The following is a 19,826-nucleotide window of genomic DNA, read 5'->3' as shown; positions in this document are numbered from 1 at the left end:
CAAAAGGTGCTTCAAGTGATCAAACAAACTTCAAGAATCAAAGGCAGCAAACTGTTTGTCCCATGCTTGGAGCTCTTCAATGTGCCCTGTCAGTGTGTGACTCATGAGAAGAATCTGCATATGTAAAACCCAACTACATGCACAGGCCTTAACGCTAGACCTATGACCTGAGATGTCTGCAAAAAACCCTACGGATTCTCTAACGCTTTACTTGGCTACCTGCAAAACCTAAACGCACAAACCTCTACTAATCTTGGCTGTGAGAAACCCAAACAAGGCATGCATAAACTGGTTGCAGATGCAAAAATGCAAACCTTGCTGTGAACGCCCTCTAAGAAATATTTATCATGTCTTCAGAAGAGAGTACTCATCAGCTAGAAGACGTCTTCCCCCAAGGAGACCATGTTCTTCCACCTGCAGCAGACACCATAGCCCTTCTGAGAGCTCAGAACCAGCTGCTCATGGAGCATCTCCAACTCTTGGAGGCAGTAGCAGCACGTCCTTCTCCGCCTCCAGCAACACCCGACTACATCTCCCTCTTCTTTCAAATGGAACAACAAAGGAGAGAGGATGAGGCCCGAAGGAAAGAAGAAAAAGCAGAAAGACGGGACTATGAGGAAGCCCAACGCAAAATCGACGAAGACCGGCGTTAGGCTGAACTCGTCGCTCGGGAACACCAACGTGAGCTTGATCGAGAACGTATGTTACTCCAGCACCAACGAGAAAAGGAGGCCATACACTTGAGGTATCAGCAGCTCTCCTCAGTCTCCCCAGTCATAGGTGTCACCAGCTTACAGTCCGCAGCAGCATCCACCACCGTCATTCGCAGTTAACCAAACTTCAGTAAGTATAATGGTAAGTGTGATCATTCATCAGTTAATCAATTTATTCATCAGTTTAATGCTCATTTTCCATTAGCTAGGATCACAGACCCACAAGATAAAGTCCACTTAGCGGCTCCCCATCTCACTGGTGAGGCAGTCACTTGGTGGCAACATTGGTCTAGTATTCATACAGACCAGGCCACAGGTGTCACAGCCTTTGACTGGGACATCTTTGTCCATGACCTGAAGACCAGATTTCTCCCGCCCCAGTACATGACCAGTCTGAAAGATGAGTTCTATGGACTCAGACAGAACGGATCCCCAGTGCTTCAGTTTTCCGGTAAGGTTAGGATTATCTGCGCAGGCTAAGATGGAGCAATTTATTCGTGGATTCGGTTCACAGTTCGTAACTTTGAGCCAAGTACATATGACCGGGCTTTGACTCTTGCTCAAAATGAAGAAATGAAGATGAACGGAGGCAAGCCCAGGCAGTCATCACAGTCCAGTACCAAACCCCAACAGGGGAAGGGTAATTCATCTTCTAAAGACACTAAGACAGACAACAGTCCTAGCTCTAGTTGAGGGGGTAAGGAATCCAAGCCTAAGAAAACCCCTGAGGAAAAGGCTCAAGCAAGCATTACTGGAGGTTATCTTCCTCCAGAGGAGCAAAGACAGTATCAGTTAGAAAATCGATGTTTTTTCTGTCATACCATTGGGCATGGTAAGGAGGATTGTCCAAAAAGGCAAGCGGAGCAAGCCTCCAAAGAGCCTTTTGCCACAGTTGCCGCAGTATCCCCCGCTCCTGCAGACCCGCCTACTACCACCAATGCAGTTCAGATCTTACCTTCTATGCATTCCATGCCATCAGTGATACTTGATGCTAAGCAAGAGGGTGAGGCAACAACCACACAGAAAAGCCTGATCCGAGCTTATGGCTCTGCCAAGGGCCGACAGTTCATAATCCTTTTTGATATGGGCAGTCTTGAGGACGCCATCTCTCCCCAGTTGGCTACCAACATGAGTTGTACCTTAGTGCCCTATCATTTGGAGGTAGACGGGTTCACACCTGGTCTCCGCACCCACATTTCCCAGAAGGCACAGCAATTTGCCTTTGCAGTTCAAAAGGCCTCATTTCATCGAGATTTCATTGTCGCTCCTCTTTTGGGATGTGACATGATCTTAGGAATCCAATGGTTTCGTCAGTACGAACCTATTCCCAATTGGGGGCAGGACACCTTTATTATCTCTAAAGGTTTTCCTGAGCCTGTCATGATTCGGGGCGATAGGAGCATTCTTGGCATCCCTATGATTTCTCATCTTCAAGCCAATCAAGCTATCCACAAGGGAGCAGAATTCAGACATTTTTAAAGATGATCTACTACCTAGTTTCCCACAGTTAGCAGAACCTCCTAGCAAGTTTCCCTCTTGTCTTTCCAAGACTTTCAAGGGCAAGCTAGGATAGCAGTCGGTTCTCAAACATTTGAAACATGTTCCTTATGGACACATTTTCACAGTCACCACCACAGACCACCAAGCACTTAAGTGGCTCCCGACGATGCCAAGTGCCCAGTGGAGTGATCAGCACACTAGACAAGGTCAGCTCTTCCACCAGGTTGGAAGAATGATTAAGTACATCCCTCGTCAGCATAACCCAGTAGCAGATGTTCTTAGTAGAAAGACAAGCATCCAGACCAGTCAGGAGTCTACCATTCTCAACATCTCTGGAAAAGACTTAGAAGATCAGTATGTCGATTCCGCAAAGTTTGGTACTCAAACCAGTTTGGCCCTCAATTTTGAGCCTGGCCTTTATTCAGTTCACACACAGGTAAATAAGTTTAGACAAGATATCCACTTCAAGAAAGGGGATTGGGTCTATCTGCGTATCATGAACCAAAGATTGAAACAAGTGGGCAAACATTGTCCCAAGCTTTCATTCCGTAGTTTTGGCCCTTTTCCAATAGTTAAGAAGTTAAGTGATGTCTCCATGAAGTTAAAGTTGCCTACCAGTTGGACAATGCATGATGTTTTCCATGTTTCTTGGCTAAAACCACATGCGGGTCCAGAAGTGTTTGATGTTTCACATGAACAGCAGCCAGACGTGGTAGACGAAGCAGAAGTCATTGAGCCCGAGCAAATCCTTCTTCATCGTTGGAAGCATGGTTCCGGTCGACGGATACGTCAGTTCTATACAAAATTCCGAGATCGAGGTGCCCACGAAGCCGTTTGGCTAGACGAGGAGTTCTTCCAGGAGTACCCCCAGTTGTTGGCGAACTACTTGGAAGCCATGAACCTGCCGCCAAGCTAAGCAAGAGGGAATGTCACATGCACTCTGCACTCAGTGCATGGTGACAAACTGGCTCATCATCAGCAGTGCAACATTTCTACATTATTAGAACCCAGTAGGATGATATTTGTCGTACGCCGTGACCCCATTGTACATCCTCAGTCCAGGATAAGTCATGCAGGAGCTACGTAGGTCATTCCTCAGCCTTAGCGGGTCAATCAGTCAGTCAAGTCCCTTAACCCACTTGGAGAGAATCATTCATGCATGTAGAGTCAGTAGAAGCCTTAGGGTTTGCATCAGAAAGCACTCTGCATTTTGCATAATGTGCATTCATATGCCTATGCATCATTTAGAACAGCGATCATCTCACCAAAGTGAAAGAATTGCAGGAACAATTGCTCAACATTGATGAGGTTATCCCAGACAGACAGATGGTCACCAACACTCTTCATTCTTTACCGCCTTCCTACTTGGGTTTTCACACCTCTCTCAACCTCTCAATGAGAGGAGGTGGTGATCCCGTCACTTTTGAAGAGCTCGTGGGTTTACTCTTGCAGGAAGAACAAACAAGAGCAAACATATCGAGCAACCGTGGTGGAGAAAAGGCATTTACAGCCAAGGATAAGGGTAAAGCAAAGAGCTTTAGGCATGGGGGACAACAGTCTAGCAAGGCTGGTCATGGACAGCCCTCTTCTAGTGGTGAAAAATCTGACAAAGGGGATGCAAACAAGCCCAAACAGTAAAGGGAATTGGTAATGTCATACTTATTGCAGCCAGTGGTGCCAATATATGTATGAAAAATGTATTGTATGTTCCAGGGATAAAGAAAAATCTGCTCTCCGTCTCAGCCATAAACGACCAAGGTTTAAAGGTTGAATTTGAAGATGGGAAGTGTTTGGTAAAAGACCCATCAAAGGGTTATGAAATAGTCACTTCTGGAACACGATACAAAGGCTTGTATAAGCTGGACAGCTATGACAAGCGCACTTATGATGCAAATACAGTGGCTGCCCACACTCCTGCTATGCATGATGCAGAGCTATGGCATGCTCGTTTTTGGCATGTAAATTTTCAGAGTTTGATGCTTTTGCAGAAGCATCATATGGTTGATAATATGCCGCCTCTTGAGTCTCCACCAAGACATGTATGTGGGGGGTGTATTTTGGGAAAGATGCAACGGAAACCATTCCCCAAAGATGGAGCTGTTAGAGCTGAAAGTAAATTACAGCTCATACATAGTGATGTATGTGGTCCAATGCGGACACCATCCATAGGGGGGCATCTTTACTTTGTCACATTCATTGATGACTACTCCAGGTTTGCTTGGGCTTACCCTTTGAAAGCGAAAGCAGATGTGTTTATATGCTTTCGACACTTTGTAGCAATGGCTGAAAATATGTGTGGATGTAAAGTCAAAACACTCCGCGGATAGAGGTGGAGAATACATGTCAAATGCATTCAATGATTATATGCTTCAAAAGGGCATCAAACACCAATGTACTGTGCCTTATACACCGCAGCAGAATGGTGTAGCTGAAAGGAAAAATAGATCTCTCATGGAGATAGCAAGATGCATGGTGAAAGCACAAAAGTTGCCTCACAAATTTTGGATGGAAGCTATAATGTGTGCAGCTCATGTGTTGAACAGGTGTCCAACAAAAGCTTTGAAAACCATAACACCATTTGAGGCTTGGTATAGCCGAAAGCCAACAGTGGATTATATGTGTACATTTGGGTGTTTGGCATATGCACATGTGCCAGAACAACTCCGAACAAAGCTAGATGACAAAGCAATTAAATGCATTTTTGTGGGCTACAGCAATGAAAGCAAAGGATACCGTCTTTATAATCCAACTACACGAAGGATTTTTGTCAGTAGAGATGTGGTATTTGCTGAAAATTCAGAACAGCCCATGTACAGCTTGTTTAAAAGCAATGATACAGGCTTACAGGACATGTTTGATGGACTTTTACCCATTGCAATTAGGGGGGATTCAGATTAGCCAGCCCCTACACAAGAAAATCCACATGTAGAACATGTGGACCAGCCAGCCATTCAGGCCCCTTCTATGGAAGAAGTGGAAGATCTTGTCAGGGAAGAGCAAACATCCATAGACACAGCCAAGTCAGTGCCAAGATGGTCGCTGAAAACTTTGCAAGAAAGCAAACTTGCAGCTCCACTCACAGGTAGAACAAGAGCTAGTTCCAGCCATGCTTTGAATGTACATCGTGGGGAGTCTGCATTCGCAATGGGTGGTCTCTTTGATTCAGAAGAGCCTTCTTCTTATGAAGAAGCACATGAGAATGAGCATTGGTTGCAAGCTATGCAAGCTGAAATTTCTTCTATCATGAAGAATAATACATGGGATCTTGTGGAATTGCCTAAAGGCAAGCATGTAATTGGAACAAAGTGGGTGTACAAAGTCAAAAGAAAGTCTGATGGTACTATTGACAGGTACAAAGCAAGACTTGTGGCTAAAGGCTACTCCTAGAAAAAGGGAATAGATTATGAAGAGACTTTTGCTCCTACTTCGAGAATGACCACAATAAGATCTGTGATTGCATTGGCTGCCCATAAAGGATGGAAAGTGCATCAATTGGATATCAAAACTATATTCTTAAATGGGGATTTACAGGAGGAAGTATATGTAAATCAGCCCATTGGTTTTGTAGTTCCTGGTGAGGAACATAAAGTATGCAGGTTGCACAAAGCATTGTATGGGTTAAAGCAAGCTCCAAGAGCTTGGTATGATAAGATACATGCTCATCTAACCAGCCAAGGTTATGAGAATAGTCCAGCTGAAAGCACATTGTATGTGAAGAAAACCGATGCCGATATTCTCATAGTCATCTTGTATGTAGATGACATGCTCATTACAGGTACAAGCAAAGCACAAATTTCAGATTTGAAAGCTGATTTGAAAGCTGAATTTGATGTGTCAGATTTGGGGCCTTTACACTACTATCTCGGCATACAGTTTATGCATACAGATGATGGCATTGTTATGCAGCAAACTAAGTACATAAAAAGTTTGCTAAAAAGGTTTCACATGGATGAATGTGAGCCCATTTCTACTCCGGTAGAACTAGGTGTACGGCTTACTATGCATGATATTGGAGAGCCTTTTGAGGCCGGCATTTACAGCCAGGTAGTGGGATGCCTCATTTACTTGTGTAACACGAGGCCAGACATATCTTTTGGGGTGTCTTTGTTGAGCAAATTCATGCACAGCCTAAGCACAAAGCATTGGCAAGCAGTCAAACGCATTTTTCGATATCTTAAGGGTACCCTGGAGCTTGGTTTGTTCTATCCCAGGGGGGCAGCTTGTAGCTTTATGCATACAGTGATTCAGATTGGGCTGGTGATTATGATACCAGGCAATCCACCAGTGGGAATTGTTTTTTTCTTGGCAGTTTATGCATATCTTGGTTGAGTAAAAAGCAACCCACTGTTGCTACATCTACTTGTGAGGCTGAGTACAAGGCAGTCTTTACAGCTACAGTAGATTGTGTATGGCTGAGGAGACTATTGGCTGATCTTCGTGAGTGTCAGTAGACACCCACCATCATTCTCACTGATAGCCAGAGTGCTATGGCCGTGGCACGAAATCCAGTATTTCATGCACGCACCAAGCACATAGAGATTCATTATCACTATGTCAGAGAGAGGCTACATGCAGGGGAGATCAATTTATCTTATTGCCCTACACAGGATAATGTTGCAGATCTATTCACAAAGGCTTTACCTCGAGAAAAGTTTGAAGCTTTCCGCAAAGCTTTGGGCTTACTCTCATACAGAGAGTGATCTGCTGCCTTGTACAGGTTCACACTTCCACTACAGGGGAGATTTGTAGGCATATGCTCACTTATGGTAGTGCTATGTGTGAACAGGGCTTAACCAAGGGCACTTTTTCCCATGTGGTTTTTTCCCTTGGACATCAAGTGTGAAAGGACACATAATATATTTTGTACTTCTATATTATATGGATGTGGCACACATGCAAGGGTTGACTTGCATTTTGTGGATACCACACTTTTGGCTCTCTCTCTCTCTCTCTCTCTCATTTCTGTGTGTGAGCTTCTCTACCCTGCACCTAATCCTAATGTGCAGGTTTGTGTGTGTGAGTGTGTGAGTCCAACACCCAACATATGCTCACTTATGGTAGTGCTATGTGTGAACAGGGCTTAACCAAGGGCACTTTTTCCCATGTGGTTTTTCCCCTTGGACATCAAGTGTGAAAGGACACATATAATATTTTGTACTTCTATATTATATGGATGTGGCACACATGCAAGGGTTGACTTGCGTTTTGTAGATACCACACTTTTGGCTCTCTCTCTCTCTCTCTCTCATTTCTCTGTGTGAGCTTCTCTACCCTGCACCTAACCCTAATGTGCAGGTTTGTGTGTGTGAGTGTGTGAGTCCAACACCCAACAAAGACACGGCACGAATACTGGCTCTTCCATGGCGTGACAATCCCATGGATAGAACACAGTCCAGGTCATACACGGGTGGCACCAGTCTGGCTCCCGTCCATACGACACCATCCTGCTAACACACGGGTGGCACCAATCTGGCTCCCGTCCATGTCAAGCAAACATACATCGGCCTGGCCTCAAGTGAACGAGACACAAATCTGGAGATGGACCAACTGGTCGGCCAATTGGTGACATCCCCCCGAGCTTCTAAAGAGTTGTCCTCAACTGAAAAGCCTCAAGATATGCTTGCAACAGTTGTGGGTAATCAACAAAATAATCCTCGTTTATCCACTTGGCATCAATGGGCAAATAATTCCTCTATGACTAACATAAGGTGGAGCGTGACATTCGTCCATAACCTTTGGACGCATATCCTTCACCACACATAAGGAGTTATTCTTCATAAGATAACCCTCTTTAATTACATAAGAGGCATGTGAGTGACCAACCATCAAATCAATCCATATATGGCAAAAATCAGCATTAAATCTTGCATAGCAGATAAATTTCCTATGAGAGGTCACTGTAACTGCAGCCACATATGGCCTCTTGGACAATGCATCTGCTACCAAATTTTCCTTTATTGCTTTATTAATATGGATGTGTGATACAATAGGGATGGAATATCCCTTTTTGCCAGCATGATCAACACTACCCTGCATATCGGGAAGTGCATGCACATCAGGCTTAGACTGCTTGTCCTCTTGCATCTTGCTTGCGTTTGGGGCATTGCCGAAATATATGCTCTTTGCTTCCACATGCAAAACATTTCCTGTCTTTCGCATATTGCTCCCTTTGCTTAAGATTCAAGCCAAACCTGTTCTTCTTGAACTTTCTGGCATGAGGCTCATGGTCCTCTCTTTTTCCTTTCCCCTTATCCAACAGGGCAGCCCTATCTGCATGGGCTCCATGGGCCATCATGGAAGTTTCATGAAGCACGGTGGCATGTGCTCCACGAACTTGAGAATCAGATGCATGTGACTTTCCTGCATAAGACAATGTCTCTCCATGAGACAACTCAGTAGGCAAAGCTCTTCTAGTGGCAGACCTGTCACCCCCTCCATGGGATACATGTCTTGAATGCATGTTACCATCATGCCCTCCATGAGCACTAGCATACATATACCTGTCAGCCTTTGTGCCTTGTGGAGAGGATGCATGACGAGAGGTGACTGTCACCTCTTCCTTTTGCATAAAAGACCTCAACCTTTGAGATACGGGATCTCCGTGCTTCAAGCGAGGTGGATTTCTGAATTTAAGCTCTCCATCTTCCCTCTTTTTGATGTCACCTTTGCGGAGGAGGTAGGAAAGTGCCAACTCCCTTGGCTTCTTGCCCACTTCTCATGCCATGGATTCAAAAGTCATGTCTACCATTGCATCAGGCTCTTCTTCTTGCATGACTGTCTTTCCTCGAGGCAATGGTCCCTTTGATTCACTATCATTTACCCTTTCAAGGGGCTTGTGCCTTCCTCGAAGACCATCAGAACCACGCGAGGCACTTGATGGGCCCCTCGAATTAAGCACTTCCAAAGGGTTGCCTTGGCTGTCCATTGTGTTAAGTGTGCTAGAAGCGGGGTGTCCAATACATAGGTTTGTTTCCCTACTAGGAAGAGGGAAACAACCGTGCTCTGATACCAATGAAACCGATCCCGTCAAGTGGGAATAGACTCCGTTGGACACCCACATGCGTAATAGCACAACTTAATATCACAATTTGAAATGGACAACTTAATAACAACTGAAATTTGAAATGAAATAGATGGACACCAGCACTGGGGCCGGAACGGGCCGACCCCCCCCTCAATATATGATATATTATTGGGAGTATTTAACAAATACAATGCTCCATGGGTTCAATGAACCAGATGATGTCCATGTACAAATGAATACAATACCAAACAAAAGGCGTGAAGTAGATATTCGAAGGAGAGCGTCCACTTGAGTGGTCCAGTCTCTACGGCCCTGTGCCTTCACTGGACTCCGCGGAGAGCGCCCCACTGGTGTTGCAGGACCACGCACAAACAGGCACTCCTGTACTAACGCCTGGCTCTCCTGATCTCAGCACTTTTGGACCGTGGTTCTCCAAAAGCTTGGACTACCCGGCACCGAACGGGTGTTAGCCGTAGAGAGAATCCCTTATCAGATTTACAACAAAGTTCTTTACTTAAATCTGAATTCACTTACTTGTAGCTCACGGATGGAAGACAAATACCCGAGGTGTTTGTGTGCAGCTACTAGAAGTGGACACCAAGACACAGCAGCGTGTCGAGGAGAAAGAGGAGTAGCTGCCTGTGTAGAAGGTGTAGCCACCTGAAGAAAGGAGATGCCGCCTATGTAAAGGAGGCGCAACCGCCTGCAAAGGAGAACAACCACCTGCTGTGCAGGACACAGCCGCCTTCTTGTGGAGGAGGAGGAGTAGTAGTAGCCTATCTGAAGAGGAGCTGCCTGGCTGCAGAGCACAGCCTGCTGGAGAGGACACACAACCGTATGGTTGCCAGGCAACAGTGGAGACGGGAGGGCAGCCTGTAGTGCAGCCGCCGGCCTGTAGTGTACAGCTTGCTGGAGAGAACACACAGAAGGGGCAGCGCAGCCTGTATGGAGATGGCCGCCAGCAGCCTACAGAGTAGGAGAAGCAACGTCTTCAGCTTGTGGTGTAGCCGCCTGATGGATAGGAGGTGCCTGGCTGCAACCTGCGCCGCCTGTAGAGCAGAGAGAACAGCCCGCTGAAGTTGGTCACATAGCCGCTAGGGATGAAGCGCACAGCCGCCTTGCTGCAGTGGAGAAGGGGCAGTCTGTATGGTCGCCTGATTGAAGATGCACACACAGCCGCCTGCAGAGTAGGCAACGCAGCTTGTGTGGTAATGGAGCGCAGCCTGAAATGGATAATCACCGCGTGTATGTAGGACACAGCCGCCGCCTGTATGCAGAAGCGCAGCAGCCTGCTGGAGGTGGCATGCGCAGCCTGAGAGGAGCAGAAGTGCAGCCTGAAGTGGAGGCACACATAAGCAGTTATTCTTCATAAGATAACCCTCTTTAATCACATAAGAGGCATGTGAGTGACCAGCCATCAAATCAATCCATTTATGGCAAAAATCAGCATTAAATCTTGCATAGCAGATAAATTTCCTATGAGAGGTCACTGTAACTGCAGCCACATATGGTCTCCTGGACAATGCATCTGCTACTAAATTTTCCTTTATTGCTTTATTAATATGGATGTGTGATACAATAGGGATGGAATATCCCTCTTTGCCAGCATGATCAACACTACCCTGCATATCGGGAAGTGCATGCACCTCAGGCTTAGACTGCTTGTCCTCTTGCATCTTGCTTGCGTTTGGGGCATTGCCGAAATATATGCTCTTTGCTTCCACATGCAAAACATTTCCTGTCTTTCGCATATTGCTCCCTTTGCTCAGGAGTCAAGCCAAACCTGTTCTTCTTTAACTTTCTGTCATGAGGCTCATGGTCCTCTCTTTTTCTTTTCCCCTTATCCAACGGGGCAGCCCTATCTGCATGGGCTCCATGGGCCATCATGGAAGTTTCATGAAGCACGGTGGCATGTGCTCCACGAACTTGAGAATCAGATGCATGTGACTTTCCTGCATAAGACAATGTCTCTCCATGAGACAACTCAGTAGGCAAAGCTCTTCTAGTGGCAGACCTGTCACCCCCTCCAGGGGATACATGTCTTGAATGCATGTTACCATCATGCCCTCCATGAGCACTAGCATACATATACCTGTCAGCCTTTGTGCCTTGTGGAGAAGATGCATGACGAGAGGTGACTGTCACCTCTTCCTTTTGCATAAAAGACCTCAACCTTTGAGAATGGGCTGAAATCTGAAAATTCTGATTTTTAATTTTTGCATAGTTTGGGCAACAAGCTATCTTCTCTGCCCATACCTTGGATTCGCCAAATATGGTGCAATCTGGCCAGAACAGCCGTTGTAGACCGTTGTTGAGAGTGTGCAGAAACTGTTTCTCTAGTGTGCAACATGAAGTTGATGAGAAGTGCTTTAAAAATGAAGAGGGAGTGCTCCAATTTATAGATACAAGGCTTCTATGCTCTAGAATGGAAAGAGAAAGCTCCAATGACAAGTGTAAGGTGAAATGACAAGTGTAGAGGCACTTTTCCCATTCTAGATACACGTCCTATTCTAGATGCCACATGTCCTCATTTGAGAGGTGTTGCTTCCATGCCCTTCTACTCTAGAAATATCCCAATTGGTAAAGAATTTGACAAAGGTGCTTTAGTAAGTCTTGATCATTGCCAAAATCCGGAGCTTTTGACACGAACGAACTTTCCATCTGAGTATGCCTAAAAATAGCAACTTTTCTAAAATTTAGGAGCTTCATGCTTTTGGGTCCAAGAAGGCTTTCTTGTATGGTTTGTTCATTTGATTTGAGCATCTGGTTTCGCCTTTGAAACGACTCATCAAGCATATGGGCATTTTGGTCAATTCGACCACCCAAAGTGTTAAATCCACTCATCTGGGCGTTCTGGTCAATTTGACCACCCGATGAGAAATTTAGTCATGTAGGCGTTCTGGTCAATTTGACCACCCGACTAGAAATCCAATCATCCGGGCATCTAGTCCGTGACCACCTAACTGTAAATTTTGTGTGTTCTAGACGATGGCCACCTATAACTATAAAAAAGCATTCTTGCTATATTAGCAACTCACAATATATAAAAATTACCAATTCATGCTCCATGAGCTATTTGGCAACTACCAACTCATATATGGAACAGTTTCAAGTAATCACTAATTTTAGACAATCTTTGAGGTAAAGTTCTCATGTCTTGTATTTTGTCTTTGCTTGTTTTGCTGTAGTTAAATATTCATTTGAAGTTTATAGCTTGTCATGTAAATTTCCTTTGTATTCATTCGTTCTGTCGTAGGTAATTAGTCTTTCAAAAAAAAAAAGCTTGTTTGATGGTCCAATAAAAAAATTTAGCTTATTACTCTAGTAGCAAAATTCTGAACTTTGAGTTCCCCTTCAATGCCATGTTGTTGTGCACTTTACCTTGGTAGTGACTCCACTCAAAGGCAGAAAGGAAGGACTTTCCCAATATGCCTCTTAAGGTCTTTGTCTATGTCGAACTGAAGCTTTGATTCTTGGTTGGTACTTCTGCTCATGCATGCCAAGGGTAATCATTCAGTATGAGGTGCCTCACAAGCGGAAAAATGCGATCTTTTGTGTCTTGGGCTCAAGGTAGAAGCAGCTCGCCATAATGATGGGTAAAGTGCAATGTTTTCATACGGTTCCAGGCTAATTGCTGATTAGAGTTGATACCTTATCTGATTGGCCAGCTGTGTGGTCTGGGATGTACAAGTTGTGAGGGCAATAATTCAGTATGTGTGTCAAAGCAAGCAAATGTGATCTTTTGTATTCTTAGCTCAAGGTAGAAGCAACACGGCATAATCCTTGGTCAAGTGCAATGGTTTCATAGGATCCCAGGTGAAAACTGGTTCACTTCAGAGTAGAATTGATACCATATTTGATTGGCTTGTGCAGTGTGGGATGTACAGGTTGTGAGAAATTATTTGGGTTCAGAGTACCGTTGGTGTGTTCTTAGACAATTTGTCAGACCTTTACAAGGCCAGAATCTGGGTTACTAGTTGCATGAAGTGCAGAAATGTTACCAGCATTTGACAATAGGCACATTTGAAAGTTCATTGGCTAGTTCCACGTGCGTGTAGCTCTACATAAAAGACTAAAAAAGCTAGAATGTTGCATTGCGTAGATTTGGAAAGGCCTGGCCTCACTTCACTTGAGTTTGATCAATTCAACAAACATGGAGGGTGCTGGTTATGGGGAGTTGCTAATGAAATGGCTCTTTGCAGAAAGAAACTGTGTTAGAACATGCGGTCAATTAATACACTGTGTATTAGAGGGTGAAATCCATATCGGTGAGTATGTGTCCATGAAGCCGCACCGGTGAATACGTGGCAGTGAAGCCATTGAAGGTGTTAAGCAGGCACATGTGACCTTAGGTGCTGTTTATCGCTAAGGCACACAATGGGAATGGGAACGGGAACGGGAACGGCCGATGCCGTCCGGAACGAGAACTCCACGTCAACACGCGCGCGCGCACATATTTAAAGCTATTGATTGACAAACACGATACATCATGAGACTTGAAGATTGAAGGAGAAGAAGATGAAAGTGATGAGGAGGAACACAGTGCTCACTGCTGTGTACGGCCTGTGAGAAGGAGTCAAGGACGGCCTGTAGGAGTTGGAGTCTCTCTTGAATCCCAGGGAGGGGTGGCCAGAGCACATAAAGTAGCAGCCCGTTTTTTTTCATTCAGCCCTTATCAACAAGGCAAGTACTTGTTTGAAGGTACTTTAGTACCCTAGGTACTATATTAGGTACCTTTGGTACCTTAAATCGCAGCATGACGGCCGTTGCATGCAAGGCTATCGCATGAAACGGCCGTTCCAGAAATGGGAACACTGTTCCCGAAACGGCACAAACTGTTCCCAAATGCATGCCACGTCTGCAGCCGTTCCAAGCCGTTCCGGCGTTCCATGAAAGGGAAACACTGTTTTTCCTTTCCAGACTACCAAGAAACGCTGTTCCCTGTGACTATGGCGTGTGGGCTGGCACACAACAGTGGTCAGCAGGAGCAGAGCAGAATCTGTGTGCAGGAGGGAGGCTACAGAGGTGAGCACGTGGGCGAGCTCTTCAGGTCACCCGCGGGCGCGGTCTTCAGGTGGTGTGCATCCTTGGGGCCTTTGACACGAGGCGACGAGGCTCTGATACCACTGTTGGATTAGACAACCACTGCTTAGTGGGCTATGGTGGTTGCAGCAGTATGGCACCCACGGTGAGAGTGTGCGAGTGAGAGATGAGAGAGAGATGTAGAGAGAGAGTCACGTAATGATTAGAATAGAAATGATTGATTAGATTGCTTGATTGAAAGGGAGAGATACATGGGTTTTATATGGAAGAGGTGAGAGGATGTGATGTGGTGGAGAGTCAATGGAGAGATGTGGATGTAAGGTGGCCACATAGCCACAAGAAATACATGGCTCGGAATAAGAGGGGTAGAGAGGGTTCGCACGGAGCTTTTTGAAGGATTCTCTGCATAGATAGTGGTGACCTAACAAAGGTGTAGTTACCTGAGATATGGTTGACACAGCCAGGATCACTACAGACGATAGAGATGGAGAGTCTCTCTCAGTCCAGGAAGGAGAGGATGAGTTTCTTACTAGTATAGCAATTCCATCACAGTTCCAAGTTGCTGTATGTAGAGTTGGTATAGTCTCATAGACCCCATACCCCTATTTAGGGGGATGATTGGCAATGATGACTCTTCCGGCTCGTTAAACAGCCCACTTTCCTACCTTGCGTGCCGTAAGCACATGCACCATCCTAGTCTTCCTTTTCTATACCTGTAATGGTGTGAGGTTGTCTCCAATAATGTAGATCTTTGTGGTGCATAGGGTCGCTTTCTTCTTTAGAAAGACGAAGCAGGATTGTGAATTCTTAAACTTGAGGAGGAGAGGCCTCTCCCTAGTCATATCCTTCCTTGCTTGCAAAGGTTCAATGAATGGGGTCTCATTAATACCTATTTGTCTGCATAGCTTCCTCTTTGAAACCGGCCTTCAGAAATCTGACGGGCGGTGGAACAAACACTCGCACACAAAACACTTCATCACCCATGGGAACCTAGAAAAGTAAAACAAACAGGGGAGCTAGAATGCTCTTGCAAATAGGACAAGGACACCGATTGGCCCCAAAACGCAGTGGCGGCCCTTGCGGTATTTCTTTACTTGAACAAAATTTGAGTACAAAGTACAACTTGTCGAATCCTTTACCAATAGGATCCCTTTCAGCTTTTCACCCAGGACTTCCAAATAAGAACTCTCGTTATCACAGCAAAGCATTCCATAGAGAAGGCACACCTGTACGACACCTCCCTGCTTGAAAAGGTCTTCTCCATCTCAACCATGGATCTCACAACCCTTTCCCAAACGTAGTAGGGCTATACCAAACCATATGTCCTTCCTATAGTCACAGCCTGCGTGTAACCTTGAGAAAACGAGAACCTGTTCACATGAATCCAGAGACATGCTTTCCTCATGAAACCAAAGACCTGTATCTGATAAACCATAGACCTGTATCCATAAACCATAGGCCTGCATCCCCGATACTAAAGTCCTGTCTCCTCACGAAAGACCAATGTCCTGTTTCCATAACAGATAAATCCTCATATGCATCATCCAATCACGATGCCAAAAACTCAGAGAGAGAAAGATAGAGGATGTGTCAAGCCATCCCTGAATACACATAATTCCAAGATGAAGAGCAACACACATCTCTTCCAAGAACATCATCCTGTGCATATGCAGCTTGATCCTCTATATCCCAATCTCGTAAACAAAACCTGCTTGTGAAGAAAAGAGAGAGAGACTCCTTGGCTGTTAGCCCCTCGGTGCCTCCTTCAGCTCATCTTCTTTCAAGAGAGATAGAGAGAGAGAGATCCACGCTGACTGCTTCCACACATGCAGCCACTTGGCGTAGAGAGCCTCCCATCTGACCCTCGGCTGACTGCCATATTGTCTGCAGAAAAACTCTTGCCTGACGCCTGCCTAGCTGCTGCCCATCTGGTTGCCTGCTTGGCTGCCCTATACTGCCCGGCTGTAATCCATACATAGCAGCGATAACAAGCAGCAGCACTCAGCGACGGCGGCAGTGCCCGTACCCGGCGGCACCCAGCGGCAGCGGCGGCGGTTCTGTACCCGGCGGCTGCGCCTGTATACCCGACGGCGCCAGCACCCTACGGCGACAGTACCCGGTGGCGGCAGCACCTATACCCAACGGCGGCAGCACCTGGCTCCTGCGCAGCAGCACCACCCGTGAAGGGTCATACGGTGATCTCCCATACGGCCTCACCACCCTTCGAATCTCCACCACCTTCCCTTATATAAAGAAAGATGCGTTTTTCATAAAAACGCCAAAAAGCAAAGGTTTAAAAACGCATGCTTTTCAAATATTATTTTTATCCTCAAAGGTTTTAAAAACCTTATGACTTGAAAAATCCTTTTTTTTTTGTCCCCTTTCACACTTGGGCTGGCCACATATTGGTTTTCCTTTTCATACCCAAACTGGATGCTTGTCCACATTGTGTGTCCCGTGCCCGTGCCCGTGCCCGTGCCCACCTGCTTGTTGTCCAGAGGGAAAAACACAGGGTCGTAACACTCTTCTTCCCCCCCCCCCCCCCCCCCCCCCAAAACCCAACACACACACACACACACACACACACAGTCCTAGCTAACTTGAATGATTGATTTAATGTTGTTGGCTTCTTCATTCACCAGGAAGGTCCAGGGCAAGAGATGCAGCAATGAATGCTATCCAATCACCTCTCCTTGATGTGGGCATAGAGCGGGCTACTGGAATAGTTTGGAATATTACAGGGGGCGCAGATTTGACATTATTTGAGGTAATTTTTGAGGACATGAGCATGCATCTTTTGGCCTCTTGATACAAACTCTTTTGTGTTGACTCACTTGTTTTCACACGTTTACCTCGTCTTGAAAATATTTTGATGTGCAGGTAAATGCTGCAGCAGAAATTATTTATGATCTTGTGGATCCTAATGCCAATCTAATATTTGGTGCTGTTGTGGATGAATCTTATAGTGGACAGGTATGAAGAGAGCCTTTCTTGGTAGAAATTTGATGTTTAAACTAACGTGTCTGGGGAGATGGAATTGAGAGAGGATAAAAGTAAAAGCTAGGGAACATTGGTCATCTTAGACATAGATATAAACATACTCAGGTTTATCAATCGCTCATGTAAATTTGGTGAGAGTCTGTAGGGGACTGCCCTTGGCCAACTGTGATTATCTCGCACCTGTTTGGTTCTGTAGGGGCATCTATTGTATGCCAACCATGATGGTCTTGCAACGATGGTTTCCAGCCTTTGAAAAGGGGTTTGGGTGGTTGTGCAATACATACTGGAGGAGGAAGGATATATTTAAATGCGGTAGGGTTGGGGACACTGACAAGGGGGGTCAGCTGTCTGACTCCATATAGCAGCTGGTCCACCCACATCTATGGCTGACTATTGGTCTCGTGGGCTCTTGGCACGTGGAATTTAATATCACCTTTGGAGAAGAGAGGAGCCGTGTTAGCACATTGATCTACTAATTGGTTGTAGTGGTTAGACATGGGAGGGATAGATCCTCTTCAGAGGTTGTATATTACTCTGGCTTACACCTAGTGCCATATGGCCTGCTATGTGCCATGTGGCTGTTGTGTCAGATGGACTAACCTGGTTTACACCTTGTCTCATATGGGGGAAAAGCTACTAGAATGCATTCATGCATACATGATCATGGAACTCGGTATGATTTTGCTACCCGAGTCCAGACTACGGTGTGTTTAAAAGATCCTGGAGGCAATGCCTTCGTTGGAGGGAAGAAAGATCACGAAGAAAAATATGCGCTTTTTTTAAAAAGTCAGCATGTTTGTTACAATTTTTCAGGTGGGCCATCTATGTAATCTAACTACAAAAAAATGTGTCTAAAAAATTGTGTTGCTTGTTGGACTGCACAGGTTAGCATTACACTGATTGCAACGGGATTTAAAGGGCACGTCGAAGGAGAAAGGGTAATCTCTCTTAGGCAAGAGTGGTTGCTTGCTTGCATTTTGCAAACAAGAGCACCTTGATTTGTGTGTTTGTCTAATCTTAGGTGATCCATTGGCCTATGCAGCATGTATCGCTTCCGTCTGCCCACCCACCACCAGCATTGGGGAATGGAGCTCCCACTGATGTGCCTGATTTTCTCAAAAGGCGCGGTCGTGCTAGAAAATAATGACCTGCCAAGAGTGTAGTGCAGCGTGGTCTTGCTCTGTGTAGAGTAGCAGGGTGAAAATATTGGCAAGCTGCTGAATATTTGGTGAGCCTGTGGCTTCTAAGCAAACCTCTTTGTTTTTTATAAGTGTTTTGTAGTCGGCATCACAAGTCACAAGGTAGGATGCCTGTAAGTTTTAGTTTATGGCTAAATTTCATGCAAGTCTCGTAAGCATGGTTATGTACATAACTTCATGCCATAGCTCTTATATCTATCTGTGTCTTTAGTTGAGTCCTCTCCTTGTGATAGGCAGAGTTTTACCATAGAAAGAAGTGTCCCAGTAGGGCCTGTAAGGTTCATGGTATTTGTGCAGTTTTTACAGCACTCGGAAGGGAGTTTGATGTCTTTGCTTTGCAGAATGGTTATGCAGAAGTGATAAGAAAAGTTCCTTAAATCCTCTGGTTGAAAAGAGAATGTTTGTTGGAAAAAACATCTTTACTTCAGGTAGTGAAGTTGATTGCTTCTCCACATAATGCAATGCTGTGTGTGCATGGATGTTGGTGTGTTGTATATAGTTTCTTGACTTTATGTGAATCCTAATAGACTCCAAATGAACCATGATACCCAAACTTAGCCTGTATGCTGTACATGGTTTGCAGACGTTCTGTGATTTCTAATAGCCCATGAACAAATTCCAACACATGAACCTGAAGTTTGCATGGGATTCAAAAGGTTACATTAACAATCCCGACTACAATGCGTGGATCATGAGACCTTAATGTTGTTTATAAGGGTAACTTCTTGCGCGCGCGCGCGTGTGTGTGTGTGTGGAGAAAGAAAGAGATTCCACATAAGGCTTTGACACTACACTTCAGGCTTTGTAGTGCTACACTTCAGGCTTTGACACTACACTTCAAGGCAGAGATGTGAAAAATGCTGCGTTGGAATTGAATCTGATACTTTATAAGGAACGCTGTTCACTAGAAACATACACCCCTTCTGATTTAACGAGTTCTTTGCATTCGAGTGAAAAAATTAACTTAAATGCTCTCGGTTTGAAGGATCTAGTAATTGATATCTGAAAGTTTACAGATGATTACCCGAAATTTGGAGGTGATATTTGGCCTGAATAGCCGTTGATCTCTCTCTATCGCACGCACGGACACTCTCTCTGTGGTTATGGAATGCTATTTAACGTACAATCCTTAATAATAATAATCGAGTATATATGTATATACATATATATTGCTAGTGGTCTCTCTCTCTCTCCACGCCCTTAATTTTTATTATAACATGAATCCTTCCCCCCCCCCCCCCCCCTCTCTCTCTCTCTCTCTCTCGCCACCCCCAAATTTTGAGCTTGCAAGAAAAAATCGCGAAACCGTGTAGAAGAAACGCAAAGTCAGAGAATTAACCACAACGT

General features: G+C 45.2%; 1 protein-coding gene across 1 annotated transcript in view; it reads left to right on the top strand.

Annotated features, from left to right (window-relative positions):
• LOC147622294 (cell division protein FtsZ homolog 2-2, chloroplastic-like) overlaps window positions 1-18,874 on the top strand; it is a 42,752-nt gene extending 23,878 nt beyond the window's left edge. Inside the window, exons 4-7 of the mRNA XM_086823394.1 lie at window positions 16,923-17,047; window positions 17,161-17,253; window positions 18,165-18,218; window positions 18,323-18,874. Of these exons, the coding sequence (XP_086679520.1) occupies window positions 16,923-17,047; window positions 17,161-17,253; window positions 18,165-18,218; window positions 18,323-18,424 (374 nt within the window). The 3' untranslated portion in view covers window positions 18,425-18,874. The remainder of the gene's footprint in view (window positions 1-16,922; window positions 17,048-17,160; window positions 17,254-18,164; window positions 18,219-18,322) is intronic.
• Window positions 18,875-19,826: the final 952 nt, after the last annotated feature.

Source organism: Cibotium barometz, chromosome 29 (assembly GCF_041138505.1).
Source record: "Cibotium barometz isolate CiBa-2024 chromosome 29, ASM4113850v1, whole genome shotgun sequence".
Classification (NCBI taxonomy): domain Eukaryota; kingdom Viridiplantae; phylum Streptophyta; class Polypodiopsida; order Cyatheales; family Cibotiaceae; genus Cibotium; species Cibotium barometz.
The sequence above is the reverse complement of the archived record's forward strand: the minus strand, read 5'-3'. Positions and strand labels throughout refer to the sequence as shown.